At 39.7% G+C, this 18435-nt stretch overlaps 1 protein-coding gene across 1 annotated transcript in view; it reads left to right on the top strand.

Annotated features, from left to right (window-relative positions):
* The window catches only part of TDRP (testis development related protein), a 53650-nt gene extending 46422 nt beyond the window's left edge, over positions 1–7228 (top strand). Inside the window, exons 4-5 of the mRNA XM_025207212.1 lie at positions 1018–1121; positions 5005–7228. Of these exons, the coding sequence (XP_025062997.1) occupies positions 1018–1121; positions 5005–5350 (450 nt within the window). The 3' untranslated portion in view covers positions 5351–7228. The remainder of the gene's footprint in view (positions 1–1017; positions 1122–5004) is intronic.
* Positions 7229–18435: the final 11207 nt, after the last annotated feature.

Here is an 18435-nt window from a genome sequence, read left to right as displayed (position 1 = left end):
CAGTGCCCCCCCTCTGGGTCCGCCCAGGGAGCCAGTTTCCCAGCCAGTGGATGGTGGTGGACCCAAGGCCACAATTTGGCCAGTTTCTCCAAGAGGTGATCATGGAAAACCAGATCGAAAGCTTTTTTGAAGTCAAGATATACAACATCAATCTCTTCTCCCTTGTCCAGGTGATAGGTCACGTGGTCATAAAAGGAAACGAGATTAGTCAAGCAAGACCTACCCACAACAAACCCGTGCTGGCTATCCCTCAGGATGTTGGCGTCAGCCAGTCCATTAAGGATGGCCTCTTTAATAAATAAAAAAAATTTCCTCCTGATGTAAGGGGGCTCTATGCCAGATAGCATGTATAGGAAGGGAACATGGGTGGGTTTTAGACAGCCTGTTATAATTCTGCATGTATCATTTAGGGCAGTGTCAATATGTTTACTGTGACTTGAGCATTCCCAGGTGGTGCAGGCATATTCAGCCATGGAGAAACAAAGTGCTAAGGCAGTAGTGCATAGCGTGGGTGGTTGTGGTCTTTGAACTGGATGTGCAGTTCAATAAACTGATTTTAAACTAAATCAGTTAAATCTTATGCTACATCCATCCAGGTTAATCTTTAAACCAGTTTTGGCCATTTTGAAAGCGGTTTATATGCGCTGAACTTCTGTTGTGTTACAGATTTGATCCAGTTTCTGATCACTTATACTGGTTTATGTGTAATTTCTGTGCCTAGCCTGTCCCTGTTATGCAACAGTGAGCAAGGCAGGGTGCAGGTGCTATAGCAGCCACTGCTTATTTTTTGCAACTCTGGCCAGCTTATCAGGTTTTAAGATGATACAAAGCAGATTTTGTGGCCCAGAGAATCTGGCTCAAGACATGTCTTTAAGCAAATGTCTTTGAGGAACAGGGAAAGGAAAAAGATTCTGCATAAGGGATGGTATCTGCCCGTAGGAAATTTATTTGTACCCTTTTGTTCTGGGCTTGAGTTTGTAATATATTTTTCTCAGATACTTTTACTTCCACATGTAGGTCCAGGGTGCAAGTTTTCGGGGTTGGAAAGAAGTGACCTCCCTTTTCAATAAAGATGACGAACAACAATTGCTAGCAGGATGCAAATCTCCAAAATCTAAAGGGTAAGAAAAATGGAACAGTGGCAAATAATGTAGGAAAAAGAATAAGTTGTAGTTAAACAATGCCTACAGGAACAATGAAGAGCTAGAATGAAAGGTAGAGTGAAAAGAGCCAATTTATTGAAAAATTCTGTTGGAAAATCTACCATGCCTAAAGTTATTTATATTTTAAATTTACATGGAACACAGAACTTGTTTAAGTTTGGAACCCTAAAAGAATACGGGCAGGGTTCCTCTACTAGGTGGAAACAACAGTTAGCTGTGGACAATCTCTTATACATTAGGGAAAAAATTGCAATAACTTTAGCTGGAATAATGCTGTAGACTGTAGCTGCTATAGGAAAATAATAAAAAAAAAATCTTTTTCGCTTTGTTATAATTCAACATTTTAAGATGTAATCAAATTTAGAAATATTTTCTTTTCTCTGCACGCTTTTCTGTCTTGAGTCTGTTAATCACTAGTTGGTTAGTCCTTATAGCTAGGGACCTACCTAAATCACAACAAGACAAAAGGGTTTTTTGTGGTCTGCTCACAGCACACAGCCAAATTTACATGCAATTTGCAGAGGCCCTGTCCCTCCATGCTGATGGTGGAGAGGCCCCGGGGCGAGGAGGAATGAGGGGGGCAGCCGCTATCTTGATGGCTGGCTGCTCTTTTTGTGGCCCAGCCCCTCGGTGCTGATTGGTGTAGAGGCCCTGGGGCAGAGGGTGTGAGCAACAAGGGGTAGCTATCTTATCTGCTGCACTTTGTGCTTCCTCATCAGTTGGTGCCTTCCCCTCCTGGCAGTGGGACTACTGGCTTCTACTGGGGAGCCAGCATTTTATTTTTATTAAGGTTTTTTTGTTGTTGATTTTGCAGTTTCTGTGAAATCTCTGAAACCATGAATTAAGTAGGTCCCTCTTAAGTAGCTACATCTTACAGCTGCCTAGCTGCCAGAATTGCTAGGACGATGCAACTTATATGGGGAAATGAGCTGATATATCTGAAATTATTTTCTTGAATGGAATAAGTTCTGGCAGGAGGGCACTGTGGCTGGGTTACTTGCCTCTGTGAAGCTTTTACCTGTTTAACTACACTGATCAGAAGTAGGGGAAAAAAATCATACTTTAACAAACCCAGCTGTGCCAGGAAAACATACCTGACTCAAAGAAATATAATTTGCTCTTAAAAAAAAAAATCAGTCTAGCTCCTTTTAAAAGCAGTGTTAACTGTTTTATGTTAAAGTAACCACAACAGATTTGTGGTTTTAATAAGTAAAATAAAGATTACTTAAGTATTAAAATTCAGTTAGGTTTTTTTTTTAATTGGGAATTTTTTAACATCTTTTTTTTAATAGCTTGTTTTTAACAAATCTCTGCTTCATAGGCGTCAAGCTTAATTTTTTTTCTTTTTAAAAGTAATCTTCAATATCTGCATTAATTGCAATAAGAACAGCTCACTGTGTGCTAATAGTGGGCAATGAATATTTTCATTTTGCTTCATCTGCCTAACTCATTGAATACTCCAATCTTACACCTATATCATCACTAGTACTCAGTCTTTTATGTCTTATTACTTGCTTATATACAAGCTCCTTTTGCATAAATGCTTGGCATTTTGAAGGCTTTATTTACACTGGAAATATTAAAATTTATTAAATTATAAACATTAAATTATTTCAGCTTTCAAAAATGTATTTCTTTGGGAAAGAAATATGGTTAGCATATGTTGCAGAAGGCTTTTAAAATAACATAGATAATAGGGGTGTGTGAAACGGGCTGTATTTGATTCAGATTCGGTCTGAATTGGGGGCAGTGATTCAATTTGTTGATTTGGATCACTGTCCCCAATTTGGATTCAGCTGAATCCGAATCTGAAGATTTGATGCTGATTCGGAGAATCATCGATTCGGCCATAGACACAGCTTTAAATGTATTTTCTACATTCCTCCAGGTACCAGGTATGTCTTGTGAATACTGCGATGGTGGGGCAGATGGAGCATCCCAAAGGAGCGCTGGGGGTCCCCTGCATGCTCGGCAGCGAACCTGGAAGTAGACCAGAAGTACTTCTGGGTCTGCTGCTGAGCATGCAGGGGGGCCCCCTTGCAGCCCCCCAGCTTGGCAGTAGGCTGTGGGGGGGGGACCCCGGGTCCCTCCCCAGACCCAGGAAGCATCAATCGCTGAGCCAGGGGTGGGGGAGGGGAAGGGTGCCCCCTGCGTACTCCCAAGCGGACCCAGAAATGGACTGGAAGTGCTTTGGGTCCGCTTCTGGATCTGCTGCCGAGTGCGCTGGGGGCCCCCCCCCTCCATGCTGCTGTGGGATGCTCCATCCACCCCAGCATCTCAGCATTCCCGAGCCGCCTGGTACCTTGAGGTATGTAAACATTTAAAGCTGTGCCTATGTCTAAATTGTCAAACCTTTCCGAATCTCTCTGAATCAGTTTGGAGGGTTCCGATTTGATTCAGAGAGATTGAAGCGTCTCCTGATTTGATTCGATTCGATTCGGATTCAGAGATTTGTCCACTGAATTGGGCCGAATCTCCACTGAATCAAATCAACAACTGAAGCTTCACACAGCCCTAATACATAAGTATGTGTACTTATAACACACAGAATATCTTGTTGCTCTTCCTTTAAGCAAAGATTATAACTTGGAAATATATTGATTACATTCATATTATTAATGGCCATCAAACTCTTTCCAAAATTAATAAAATGAAATTGTTGGACAAGTAACCTCAGGCAGTTGAGCATACTATACTGTTTCTGATCTAAAGCGGAAGAAATTACATTAGGATTAAGCGTGTTCCTTAAATATTGATACTTCAACAAAATTACAGAATCTGGATGAAAAGAATCAACATATCACCAAGATGATATGTCTGTTTTTAAAAATCAGACAAGCTAGAGTTTAGTGCAGTTGCAGACTACGCTAGGCTTTACTTTCAAAGAGCTAGCAGAGCTAGTCAGTGGGATCGTCTCTAAGTCAGCATTACTATTCCAGGTAAGTAAAAGTATCAGATTGTGGCCCAGAATACTGTAAATGTTAAGTGGCTTTGGTTTGTTCTTTTTCTCGAATGTTTATTTGGAAACTCGGGAAAATTCTTGTTTTTTTTTCTGTTTTTCCTATATCTGATTTATTATATCCAACAGTCAACCAGAAGAGCTTTTATTGTAATTTGTATTTAAAAAAAAAAGAGGGGGAGATCCCTTCCTGAATGTATAACTTGTTTTAGAGCCTATGTCCTGGAAGCTACGCAAGAATCCATTCACATGGAGCACCTTCAGAACTTGACTGACTTCTTTAAATCTCAGCAGAGAAAGGGGGAGCAGTTTGTTCTAAGCAAATGGCAGAACCATTTTGTAGGCCTTAATCTCTTGCTCAGGATATAAAATCATGCCTAAACCTTTTCATATGAAAAATATGTCAAAATAATCTCATTTTTAGTATAGATTTAAATGTTTTCCTTTAACAAGGGAAAGGGAAGAGGGGCTTTTTGATAAAATTACCCTTGAACGTTGAACATTTCATACTTAAAATGAAGAGCATTGCTAATCTGTTTTAGTAGCTGAAGAGGTGAAAATGTGATAGAGAAGGGAAGTGCTGTATGAAGATGATAAATAATTTAACCTAATGATGCACTTGAGGATTTGTTAAATAGTTGTAGGGATCGTTTGTGGTAGCTTTCTATAACCAGGAGACCTTTAAAGTGGCAAATTAACAAGGGAAGGATTTGTTATAATACCTATTTAATTTTTGGAAGATAGCTTTCTGTAGCAGTCAATCTTTTATTTCTTTTGGGTTGATTTGGCAGAACCAGGTTGCAAACATTTATTTCTTGATATCTTGAATATAGGGAGACGTTATCAGTGTTTTAATAATATCACATTTCTTTTTTTCTTTAGAACTAATCTAAAATTAAAAGAAGATGTGAAGTCAGAAAAGAAATCTGGATTTTGGGACAGTTTGGTGATAAAACAGAACATCCAGTCCAGAAAACCAGATGAAATTGAAGGCTGGGAACCACCACAGATCACTGCTGGAGAGCCCGTCAGTGATGCAGCAGATACTTTAAGTGACTATACATCCTGGTCAGGCTGGGAAGATGAGACCAAAGGCTCCACAAAATATACAAACCTGGCTAGCTCAGGAAACAGTTCCAGGTGGAGTATCAAATCAGCTGGAAAGCTGGTTAGTATTAGACGACAAAGCAAAGGTAACCTTACTGATAACTGGGAAGAACTAGAATGACATTTATAACATGAAATAATAAATAAGAGTAGAAAGTTTCCATGATTTACATGTATATTTAAACCAAAATCAAACTTGCTCTATATTGCACCTTTATACAATACCTTGTTTTATTCAGATTGTTACAAATTTTTGCTCACCTCTTAGTGAACTTTCTTATTACATTGTTGGATAGTTGCATTTTCCACACTGAAAAGAGTAGAGAATCTATTTTGTGCCTATATTTCACATTCAGACTCTGCAGTACGTTGGGTTGTTAGTTTACCAAAAAAATAATTCTTTGATGAATGTATACACTGGTTGTAAATTTGACTGCCTTACGTAGGAACTTCCACTAGCCTAAGATCCTGGGTTTTCTGATACTTGAGGATCGTGTTAAGAAGGTTTTATTTTTGATGCTGTCCCTTTAAATAGCAGTGCTGATTTGCAGCTTGCCACAAATTGCTTACACTTGGTATACTACTTTTTTAGATTTTTAGTGTGAGCATATGCTTCAAGCTTGTGGACTCCCAAGATGCTCGATCATTACAATGGTCTACTGTAGAGTACATGATATGGGAGAATATCACATTCATGTAAAATCTCTTCTTTCATTACCAGAACTTCACAGTCAGACCAAAATGGGTCTTCCAAAGTTTATGCCGAATGTTGTTTAACATGTATAAAAAGGTTCGGTTTTAAAAAGAAAAGAAAAATGCCATGTTAAAATACAAGTAATTATTAAATATCAGGAAAGCAGAGGTTACAGTTGAATGTAAAGAGGAATCCAGTGCTCAGAATCCTTATCCCTCAATTCGTTATATTACTTCTCATGGAGGAGCAATTGTTGCTGTTTCTGTTCAAGCTGGTTCATTTCTACTTCAGTTTAATCCTGATCCTATGTTCATTGTTTTTCTTAAACACAGATTTGATGGTTGCTTTTGATATTGTCAGGGTAACAGAAATTGCAAATATGTGCATGCCCACACTTCTGAAACTGTTTATTACAGGAGTACCTGATTAGCTATTGATTCTTATTTTTAGTAAAAAGGAATCAGATGTTAAACTTTACACAAGATATTTGTGATGGTATGTAAAACACTAGAAATGCCTCTTCTTGGCATACTGTTATTGGAAATGAGCAATGTGCCCAGTATTGGATATAAAACTATTTTCCATTATATTTATACGTAGATGTATGAGTATGGTATTAATGCCAATGTAGGGGATGGGGAGCCTACTGTTTCATGTCATACTGACATGGGGATTCTTTTTTGATCCCAACTGTGCAACTGGAATGACAGAGCCAGAAGCTGGCTTACTGTCTCTGCTGCTGGTCTTCTATGCTGATCCTTAAATTTAAGCCAGACAGCATAGGATCAAATGACAGTTTCAAACAAAATCAAAACCTTTAAGAAATTAAAATGCATTGTTATTATGCAAGGGATATCTTGTATAAGTATTTTCATACAAAGGCTTTCCCAAGGAAAAGGGATGCAGATTTACTTTTATTGTTGTCCTTCCACTACCATGTTACTCCCTTTTCACCCTTCCATCCATACATTACATATGCATATGTCCTTTTGGTTTACACTTTCTAAATGAATATTCCTTTAAATTTCCTATCTAAATGTGCCTGTGGGGAAACAGTGGGGTAAAGCATGTCTCCCTTTTTTTTTTAATTGGACTATTATGATACGCTGTTTTTCAGATTATATAAAGGAATATCAGTGCTTAGCTGCTGCAGAACAGGGTCTTGTAGCTTGCAAGTGCATCAATTAAAAATATATAAGTAGAGAAGAGAGGATTGGAGGTCTGTTATGTTCAGGGATCCTCGTTTTCTCTGATTTTAAAAAAATCCTCAATTTCTGGTTTAAAAAAAAAGTAACCCCCAAACCACATTTTAATCATGGAAAAATGTGGTTTGGGGGTTACTTTTTTTAAGCTAAAATTGGCGATTTTTTTTTTAATTGGAGAAAAACAGCATCCCTGTTATGTTGCACTAGTTAGCCTGGTTAGGAAGAAAAGATAAATTTGTCTTTGTATGTAACAGGTTTGTACAGACTTCTTTGTTTTGGGCGTGATTATAGAAAATGCTTGATACTTCAGGTAAGGAATGCTGTAATTTGCAGTTTAGGAAGTGTCTTTATAGACCAGGAGCAGAAGTGTGGCATGTTGACAGTTGGTACTGACCTAAAGGGATGGAAGCAAATCTACTAGAAACCCTGGAAGTTTACTGAGGATGTTTATTTTCCCTTCTGTGGAAGCCCTATTTATACTGTGACCAGTAAAAGTTTTGCCTTGCACATAATACTGTCAAGTGCCTGTATCTCACCTTCATGTATTTGTGATGCACAGCTTAATTGAGAGTAGTTTTTCAGTTTTTGTGTGTAAATTTCCAATGAAGGATATAGTCACAAAGCTGAAAACCTAATGAACAAAGATTACACCTACATGGGAACTTGAGATATGTAAACTTAGTCTGACTCGTCTTAGCTATAACAGTTTTTTTTAAATGATTTCCTCAGAAATAATTGTTTAATATTAAGGACACAAATATTAAATTTAATATAATTTATTGTTATGCTTGATAACATATTTCTTTGCTTTGAGAACTTACTTACGTGATTCTTTTGTCTTTTGTGATGTTCATAAACTTTTTGTTAAATATCCAGAGGTTGATTGATTTTTTTTTTTTTTTTTTTCCTTTTTAAATGTTTAACAGCACTGTACATTCATGGGCTTATGCTCCACATAACTCCATGTGTGGAACAGGGGTAGAATATGTCTCTTAATGTTTATTTTGAAATCACATTTCAATCAATGTGAACTGGTTTAGAAGAAGGTAGCATTAAGATTGTACACCAGGATTGCACAAAATGAATAGACTATTGTTTCTATTGCTTTCTCATGGCCAATTTGCATGATTGTTGGCTTGGACTTAATGGAATTAAAATGCTTTATGTGGCTGTAACTGGTCACTTACTGCTAAGTAAAAGTCTTTTCTGGATATTTTTATTTATTAGCATCACTTGCAAAAATAGTATTTTCGCTATGAATAAAGAATTAGTTTGAACTGAAATGCCTTATCTGCTTATTTTTTGTTCCATAATCACCCGTGTATATCTGATTTATTTGGTACGTGAATTCAGTTTTTGCTCTGTGGAACTAAGGGTGTGGACAGATGTACGTGCCATATGGAATATTGAGAAAGTGACAGAAATGGTCCAAAAATAACCTGAAAGGAATGAGTACTATTTAGAAAATAGTGCTTCCTGTTGTATGTTCACACGTGATGGGGGAAGGCTCAGTTCTCCAGTATTCAACTGTGCTCCACGCTCTTTTCACTGCCCTCTCTCTTCAGTGGGGTAGACTGTCAGCATTTGGTGTTTGTGCTCTACCTCTGCTCCCCCACACTGCCTTTGTGCCAAAATTGGAAGCCCCGAGGCTTCTTCCACTGTGTTTCTCTGAGCCCTGGCAGAGGGTAGTCTGCAAGAGTGGAGGCAGCACATAAGAATGCAATCGCTGTCAATTGGCTGCATTCCTTCATGGAGGGGATGGAGCCAGGAGACACAGCAGCTTCTGTTGCATCACCTAGCTAGAGAGCATGCTGCTGCATGGAGCTGTGTCAGTTTAAAGCACTCCAGCCAGGAGGCTTCACACCTGTTTGTCGCTGAAGTGCTACACTTAGAAATGCGTCAAATGTTACATCTGTCCCTACCTTAAGATGCTTGAGTTGTAGAATTCACCAAGGAAGCAGCAGATGCATCTGGAAAAATGTAATGCATATGGTACACTTGAGAGTTGTCCTAGAAGTAGCAAATATAACACTTGTTGCTGTTGTGTGGGAATACTCAACAGATTTGATAGGACCATGGGTGGATCCAGGATTTGGTAAAGGGGGTTTGCAGGTGCTGCAGGGCTGGCTGCACCCCCAGTCCCAAACTCCTCTCCTTTCCCCCACTGCCCGCAGGCAGATCATTACACACAAGCAGCAGCTGGGGATGCTTAAGTCCTGAAATAAGGTAAGAACCCCTGTCCCCCACCCTGCTCCCAGTATCACCTCCCTTCTCACATGTTCTCTTCCCTTCCTGCTGCTTTCCCAAGCTGCCTCAAAGGCAGGGGGAGCTCTAGAGCCACTCCTGTCCTATATCAGCTGGACTGAATGAGGACCTGGGCTTGGCTAGGGACAGCGATGTTAGTGGGCATTTCCTTCTTGTGCCTGCTCCTGGGCTGGTGGGGTATACCCTGGAGGGGACTGGGCAGGAAGGAGGGATTCATCTGTTGCTGCCAGTGCTGATGTACCTGCATGTGTCTGGCTCCCTGTGCAGATTGCCTGGATGGGACAGGTGCCTCTGGAGTTTTTGCTGTCCCTAGGGCAGCCACAGACAATAGGGACAGTGGCAGTGGCAGGTGGGTGTGTAAGCAGTGGAAGGGAGGGGGGAGGAGGTGCTCCTGAGTGCACAGGGAAAAGGGAGTAGAATTCTCACCTGATATGGGGACTTAAAAAAAAAAAAAATGTCCTACTACAGACCATGGCATGGTCTGGATGGAGTGCAACTGCACCACTGTACCCCCTCTGGATCTGCCTCTGGACAGGACTACACATATTCTAATTAATTGGTACCCACCCTTTTATTAATTCCTTACTGTGAAAACAAGAAATGGTTCCCTATTGCCTCCTAAAGATTTCATTGCATCTTAAAACAATGGGTTATTAATTTATAAGGGCAGGTATCTAAAGCTGCTGATTTCTCTTGGGCTTCTTGAGAAGGATGAGGGGGCACAATTCTTTTGTGGTTTGTTTGGTTTTTTTTTGTAGAAAATATGAAACACATTTTCAGGAAAATATCTGGTTTCAACAAAACTTCTGGGGTGTGTGAGGTGTGAGAGAATTCAGAACAGCCAAATAGGGTATTTGGCTGGGATTTGGGAGACTGACCTCTTAGTCTCTTGCTTGTATAGGGTAAAATATGGTCTTGAAATTGATTTTTCTATATTCTAGGCTTAACCATTGGGCTATTTGGGGATGTATTTCCCTCTCACTATTTGGAAAGGTGGTTTGGATCCTAATGCAGAATGGGAAAGTTTCTGAAATTGTAAAAAAGTTTTCATGGGATCAGAGAGACAACTGTTTCATAAAGCTCTAGTACTTTATAAAGAAGGCCTGCATTTATTATTGTCTTTTCTATATATATAATAAAAATGTTTATCCACTGTTTCTTGGACATAACTAAGTAGGATGTTGACTTCACAACTATTAAGGTGTAGCAAACCCCCCAGTTTTTCTTTATATGATAGAGATGCATTCTCTTCCCTTCCCCAATTATTTCTGGCTTTTCTTTCTCTCCCTCTCTGTTCCCTATAGACGAGCATAAGCGAGCTCAGACTTAGGATAAGCTTTAACATTTTTATGTTGGTAGCAAGCTTTTGGTTTTGGATATCCACTGTTTTATATTGTATTATTATTAGGTTTGTATTGATTTTTACTGTTGTATATTGTATTATCATTTTTGTATTGATTTGTATTGTTTCATATGGATATTGTATGGTTTAGGCCTGTGTTTGTAAGTGAACCAAAGTAATGTCAAGTTTCCATTTTGTATGCCAAGTCTCCATCTTGTGTCCTCTGCCCGGGCATCCCCTGTGTTGCAACTGTATGATTCACGTATCTCTCCCATGTAAATTGGTTCCCAGATGAATGAGAGTGATTGGGAATGATTTGAAATACAATAGTAGCAGGTCTCTACTGAATGGCCTGTAATGACCAGGCCATCACCTCGCATTGATTCATCCAGGAACCATGGACCTCACCCAGGAACAGAGACAATAACCCAGCATTTGAAAGACAAAAGACCCTGCAGAACCAGCAACTCTACCTTTTGTACCCCACCATTGCAGACACCCGAAACTGCACATCCCTGCATGAAGCACACATGCTCAGTACACCAGGGGCTGACCCTTGCCTGGGCATGCCTCCTGTCACTAAGGTAACACAAGGTCTGCCCCTATAAGGACTTGAACTATGCTTCTCTTCCCCACCTGGACTCCAACCCTTCCACTGAGTCTCCTTCTCCTGCTGCCATTGTGAGTGCTTTCGTGTGTGTGTGTGTGTGTGTGTGTGACCCAGTAACTTCATGGGGCTGTGTAGTGTGTTGTCTGTTTAATAAAACTGTTATTTGGACCCCAAAGTTGGGTTTTGCTTTACTGTGGTTTGGCCCTGCTCCAATCTCTGCTCCTCACCCCTCTAACGTATGTCTCATTTCTCCCTCTCCTGCTTCTGGCTCACTGTCACTTCCAACACCTGTCCTGAGCTCCCCTCTGCCTCCAAACCCCCTGTTTCTTTGCCACTGTCTTATCCCCACTGCCTTTTCCTTTTCCCCTGAGCAACCAGGTTTCTGCCTCAGTTTCTCTCCTGGCTGTCTCCTCCTTGCCACCACTTATCTGCCCCTCCCCAATATCTCAGTTGTCTGCCTTAGTTTCCAGCCCCAATCTACCTTAAGTAAACCCAAGCCTCAGTTCCTCAGCCAGCTTCTCTCTAGTCCACTGGTTCTAATCCTGGTTCTGGCAACTTTCACTCCCTACACTTTAACTCTCTCTCTTTCACCTGAACCTTCCCCCAAGTATCCCAGGTACCCCAAGCACACACATACACACTGTACCATCCAAGTTAGGAACTTACCTGTGTATATGTGTAGGTAGGTTGTATGCGTGTGAACTGGTGAGTGTGTGTGTGTATGTATATGTGTGTGTGTAATGTCATTGTGTGCATAATATACAAATTAGTGATCTGGGTCTAACTTGGGGTGTATAGTGTATGCGCTTGCATTGGTGATAGGTATGCATGTGCCTAGGCTGGTTTGGATGTGTATGTGCCTCAGTTGGTTGTGTGTGTGTGTGTGTGTGTATGTGCAATTGTGTCACACCCTCCTGTCTAACAGTGCAATATTGAGATCCTGAGAGTTGGGCTGACCCCACAGGGCAACAAAGGAAGTAAAATCAGAGCAAATGATAAGAAAAAGAAATTTTAAGAAAAGATGCTTATTAGCGTTAGCATTACAAACCTTCCTAAAGTTATTCCTGTCAAGTAGCTCTTCTAAGATTGGAATCCTTTGTCACGCAACACAGGATAATCAGTGAATGGGTAAAGAGCACACAGTTAAGAAATAAAGTGTATTGAACTTGTTATATGTACTCTTCTATTTCAGATTTTTGTTTTAAAATAGGATAATGAAAGTGTGGATAAAATTAGGAAATTGGACTAAAGTACAGTAAAATCCCTGTTATCTGACCTTCTACAAGCTGGAATACTCTAACCGTAATTTCTGGCTGGACGCAGGGGGACGAGCAGGGAAAGCTCGCACGTGGCACCTGCTGCTGCCACCCACCGCCTGTGCTGCTGCTGCTCCACATGCGGCCACCTCCTCCCCCACACGTTATCTGCCTCGGATGACCAGAATTTTTACATAACCGGCACCTGGCATTTCCCATTCATGCTGGATAACGGGGATTTTACTGTACTACTTTAATCACATGTAAAAGTGTAGAACTAGGAGAATGGCTTGTTGCAGCAGATTTATAAAAACTTATCCCATCTTGAATGCATGCCTTGTAGTTGTGTTGTCAGGGTTTGACATGGAAAATTTATAGGAAATTGTGTGGGTAACTTGTCTGTGAACTCGGGACAGGACTCGATGGCCTGAGAGGCTCTTATTAGTCCAATGCTCTCATGAAAGAGGTGATTTACATTACTTGGGATTACAGTATTTGGGATGCTTGGAAAGCAAGTTCTCCTAATCTGTTATAAGTGACTTAATCCCTTTAATTTTTATATTGCTGAAAGTCATTAAGAAAGGTAAAACCTCTGTACTGTAACTTGAATATGGACCTTTTGTAAGAATAGAAGGGAAAAATTCAAGGTTTTGTATTCTGAGAATAGGTTTCCTCTGCTGTTCAAAATTGCCCTGTGATGTTTGTTTGTTTTTTTCCCAGGTGTGGTCTGCTCAGTTAATAACACGTGTATTGAGATGCTTTTTAAACTGCCCACTCTGAAGACCAATACATATTTAGTAGTTGTTTGGCAAAATAGTCCCAATTCTGAAATAGAGCCATTCTCTTAATTAAAGTAATGCAGAATGATATGCTTATCACTTACCTCTGCATCCTTGAAAATGCCACTTTTAAAGCTGCAGGTTTGGTCTGTGAGCAGTTTTCCAGCTGTCTCCATGTGTAATCTTGGACAGTGGAAACTATACAACTAATAACTTCTGGTACTAAGGATGGAGGACACTGAAGTATGTCTTTCATGAAAAATGTATATGATTTACAAAGAAAAAATGGATCTGAGTTCATCTGAGGACTGTACTTTATATGAAGTTTGTAGCACTACTTAAAAAGCTTTGCTTATTTAAAATACTTTATTTTTTTATATGTAAAATTGTTTTTATTAATTGTTCTTTACTTTGCTGTTTTGATTAAATTGTGCTTGTGCCTACCAGCACCTATCGTAGCATTTTTGCCATGTATAGTAAGTCTTCATCTCTGACGTGAAGATGGCATAATGAGAGCCTTAAACCAACAGATTTAAATTCAGTTTAACCCCTATAAACTTGTTTACCTTGTAGACACTTGGAGAATAATTTGGCACTCTAGAACACAATGGAAAACATAGGAAAACAAATCAAGCATCACTTCCCATGAGGAAGTAAACTATTGTTTGGTAGGATGGGCACTCCATTTCCCAAAACTACAAAAAGTGCTATAAAACTTATACTGAAGATTTAGTAGGGGTTCTTTTCTGCAAAAGAATTAGTTTTTGCACAAAGCTGAAATACTAAAATATAAGAAATGTATAGGCTATATAAATAAAAAAGTGTTAAATCTAACTTACTATAAATGCTAACTGTAGAGTCTGAAACGTGCATACATTTTCACTTCTTTATGGCCCCCAGTTCCTCTGCTGGATTTGGACCAGGATTTGGCCTTAAATAGTCCTTACCAGTGCTATTGCACATCAGAATATATTTCATTGCTGTATCCTGAGAACCAATCCCAACAATGATCCATTTTGGGAAAGAGAAGAGGGAGAATGTTGGATAAAGGAACAGTCACCTTTTTGCTTTAAAACAAACTAAAAACAAATATCCCCAACCTTTCTGAGCTGAATCAAAGCCATAGAGTGAGTGGCCTGACTTGGCAGTTGAATTCTTAAACATGATACAAAGCTGGAGCATCTGAGCTCATAACTTTGCTGTATTTGTTGGAGCTGCCTAGAGAAGAAACAGTTTTTATAAGACAAGTGAAGGAGCAGATGTTTTGGCATAAGGATAGAAGGAAGGTATGGGAGGAGTAAAGCATTCAAAGCAATAGAGACTGTATATTGGAGGACACTATTTCTGTGTATTACTGATATTATGTCATTTTGATTTTTAAATAGTAATTTGCTTTTTTTTATTTTTAAGGTATTTTAAACATAGGTCTAACAGACTCAGAATCAGAGATTGAGAAATACAGAGGTGGAAGAAGGGGCTGTTTTCTAGAAAAACTAAATTCTTTCAACCTTTTATCATAGGTTCTATATTCTAACCCTGCTTATTTTTGTTGCCTTTCTCTAGAGACACTTCAGTTTTCTTCGCACCTTATCAAAATCAAATGATTGATATTAAAAAAATAATAATTTTGAATGGTATTTCTGTCCAAAGTGTTTGAACCTCCTGATGATTGTCATCTACAGATTTTGTAAGTGTATTCTGTATTCCATTATCCATAGCATTCTTGAGAATTTTAAGTTGAACTAGATCCAGGACAAACCTCTGTAGGACCCACTTGATACATTCTCCCAGTTCAACAGCAAACTATTGATAACTGCTCTTTGAGTGTATGGGTTTATTTTTTTCCTACTAGTTGTGCATGCACCTTAGAGTCTGACTTTTTCTCTCAAGTTCATGTACCAGATTGTAGTATATATCAGTGTTATAGCTTGACTTTAAGAACATTCATCTACCATTCCTATAGTTATCTTGTCAAAGAAGTGAATTAATTGATTTAATATGGTGGCTCTGGACAAATGCACACTGGATCTCCTTTATCACACACATCTTCTAGGTACTTACAAATTGATTTTTAATAATATGTTCCAGTATTGCCAGGTACATCAAAGTTAGGTTGATTGGTCTATAATTCCTCGTCTGCTCCTGTTTTCATTTTTTGCCTTGTTTGTCCTTCCCCAGTCCCTGGCCCATGTTCCGTAAATTCATAAATTAGATAATTGCTAACGGTTTGGATACTGCTTCAGCCACAGTAAATTTTAATCAGGCCTTTCTGACTTGAGTTCATGTACATATTATATAACCTCCTATTTCTCTATTCTGTATGTTTCCATCCCTTGTTCTGTATTATGTCAGCATCCAGTCAGAATGGACCATTGTATTAAGTCATTGAACATTCTTCTGGCCTCAGTTCTTGCTCATCTTCCCCATTAAGTAACAGAGATTTACTTTGCATCTTTTATTTGTAAGAGTCTTTTTTATTGCCTTTTATGTCCCTGTTTTGTGCCTTAACCTTTCTGATTATGTTCATACATGTTTGTTCTATGAACATGTATTGCTTAGCTACGAGACCTTTCTGTGCTTAATGTCTAATCCTTAGGTCTCCAAACACCTGCTGATCCAGCCATATTGGTCTCTTCTCATCTTTCCTTTGCATCAAGATTACTTGCTGCTATGCCTTTAATATTGCCTTGCTCAGAAAGCTCTCTTTTCATCGGAGCTGTTTTCCCCTTTAAAATCCTTTCTGCTTGCATTTTACTTAAGACTTCTTTGAGTCTGTAGATGCCTAAATTTCTGCTAGTATAGTCCCTAGGTGCCTGCTGTTAATATGTATGTAACTACCCAAGTTCTAATAATGCCTGGTAGCTCACCCAAGTTTTCAAATAAGGTCTATATCACTATGGGGCCTGACATATTAGGCATTTTTAAAACATGCATGCTGGATGAAGGCCTCCTCCCCTCCCATAAAACAAAACCACATGGAGGAACTGGGGAACCTGAGATGTTGTGAATTCAGTTAAAATGCCCCCTGTTTGGTTTGGAGCAGGGCCTCAAATGTAGGAGATTACATGGACTACTGGGCTATAGGGTATTCAATAAGGCTCTGTCATTGAAGCTACTTTATTTTGTATAAAATACTTGACTATTCATTAGAAGAGGAGGCAGTCTCACAGGTGAGTGTCCTAGGCACCAAGGTATGCCATTCTTGCTATAGTCCAGTGAATATTAAATAAGGTCACCCTTCTGTGTAAAGAGGATACAGTTGGGGAGAAGAAATTATGTACCAGATGTTAAAATAACAAAAACCAGCAAGGTGATAAAGGGGAGTGGGGGTGGGTAGGAATAATGCTGGTTGCATCATATTAAAGTTGATGTTTTCCATACTAATGTGCCAATATTACTTTTTCATTTAGCCGTGCACTATATGATACTTGTTGCAAGAAAGGTGTGCAGTCAGCATAAAGAGGGGGCTGTACATAAGGCCTTTGTCATTAGCAGCTCCTAGTAAGAAAAAGTGACAATTACTGTCTTGTGTGTCAGCATAATTGGTAGTGAACTAAAAGGTGGAGAGAAGTCCTCACTCTCAAAGTAGCTTTGGTCTACAACCATTGCTTGGGCAGAGGGAAGTATGATTGACATATCTTAATTGCACCTATCCCATTACTCCTTTAATCTTGAACAATGTGGAAGAAGAGATCATTCAAGTAAAGAGAGACTATGTAAAGATTAAATATGACTAACTTTAAGTGAGTTTAGAATTTAGTAATAGTTTTTTCACGTCTCAGGAGTTGGTATCATGGTTTAGAGTTAAATGCAAAGTGATTTACTATCCTTGAAGTACAAAAATCCCTTAGAATATGCAGCTGAAAACGTTATTTTCATATTTTAAAAATAATTTATACATAAACTTGGGAAAACATTCAACCACTTCTGTTTTGCTAAGTCTTAGTAGAATAATGTCTGAGAGCCAGTGACATAGATCCATTACACATGGCAAACATTTTAGGATAGGCGCTGGTAGGCACAAGTACAAATCCATACTTTGTACAAAAGAAAGGGCAACGTGTTTTGAATGAACATAATGTTGGTGGTGATGGCAATCCCTCAATTTGAGGGTGATCTCTACCACAACTCACTAATGGTTCTTGAGATACCTGCATCCAACGATTTTGTGACCTGATCGTAGAAGGCTATCGGGTTGGTCTGACAGGACCTGCCCTTAATGAACCCATGCTGGTTGCCCTTAAACATCCTCCCCCCTGCTAGTCCCTCCCAGATGTGCTCCTGGATAGTTTTTTCAAAGAGCTTCCCCAAGACCGAAGTAAGACTAACAGGCCTATAGTTGCCTGGGTCCTCCCTGCTCCCTTTTTTGAAGATGGGGACCACATTGGCCTTCCAGTCTTCTGGCACCTGGCCAGAGCACCACGAGTGCTTGTAAAGCCAAGCAAGGGGCCCCACGATGACCCCTGCCAATTCCCTAAGCACCCTAGGGTGGAGAGCGTCTGGACCTGCTGATCTGAATACGTCTAGCCCCTCCAGAAGTTCCCTAACTTGGTCCTCCCTTGCCCTAGGCCTGGCGGAGTCACTCCTGAGTCCATCCTGAATCCCAGTGGGGGAAATTTTTCTAGAGGCATCATTGGTGATACCTCTCCCGGTGACAACAGTAGGTCACCCATGTTTCACATCTGTAGAGGAGAGTGGGGATGCTGATTGCTTTGTAGACCTGGATCTTGTTGTCTTTTTGGAGATCACAATGAATGAAGACATGCTGAAGCAATTTCCCAAAGGAAGCACTTGCATGCTGGATCCTGTGCTGGATCTTCTCATCAATGTTCATTTTCTGAGAGAAGTGGCTACCAAGATTGGGGAAGTGCTTGACTACTTCCAGGGGTTTGGGTTGTAGCCGTGTTGGTCTAAGGACATAGGCAGACAAGGTTCCTTGGGTGAATTTGATATCTTTTATTAGACCAACCCAAATGGTTGGAGAATAGTTATTAAGCAAGCTTTCGGGTTCAAAAACCCTTCGTCAGGCTAAGGAAGCTTCAGCAGTTGGTGTGT

This window comes from Alligator sinensis, unplaced genomic scaffold (genome assembly GCF_000455745.1).
Source record: "Alligator sinensis unplaced genomic scaffold, ASM45574v1 scaffold244_2, whole genome shotgun sequence".
Classification (NCBI taxonomy): Eukaryota; Metazoa; Chordata; order Crocodylia; family Alligatoridae; genus Alligator; species Alligator sinensis.
This window is presented reverse-complemented; position numbering and strand designations above follow the sequence as displayed.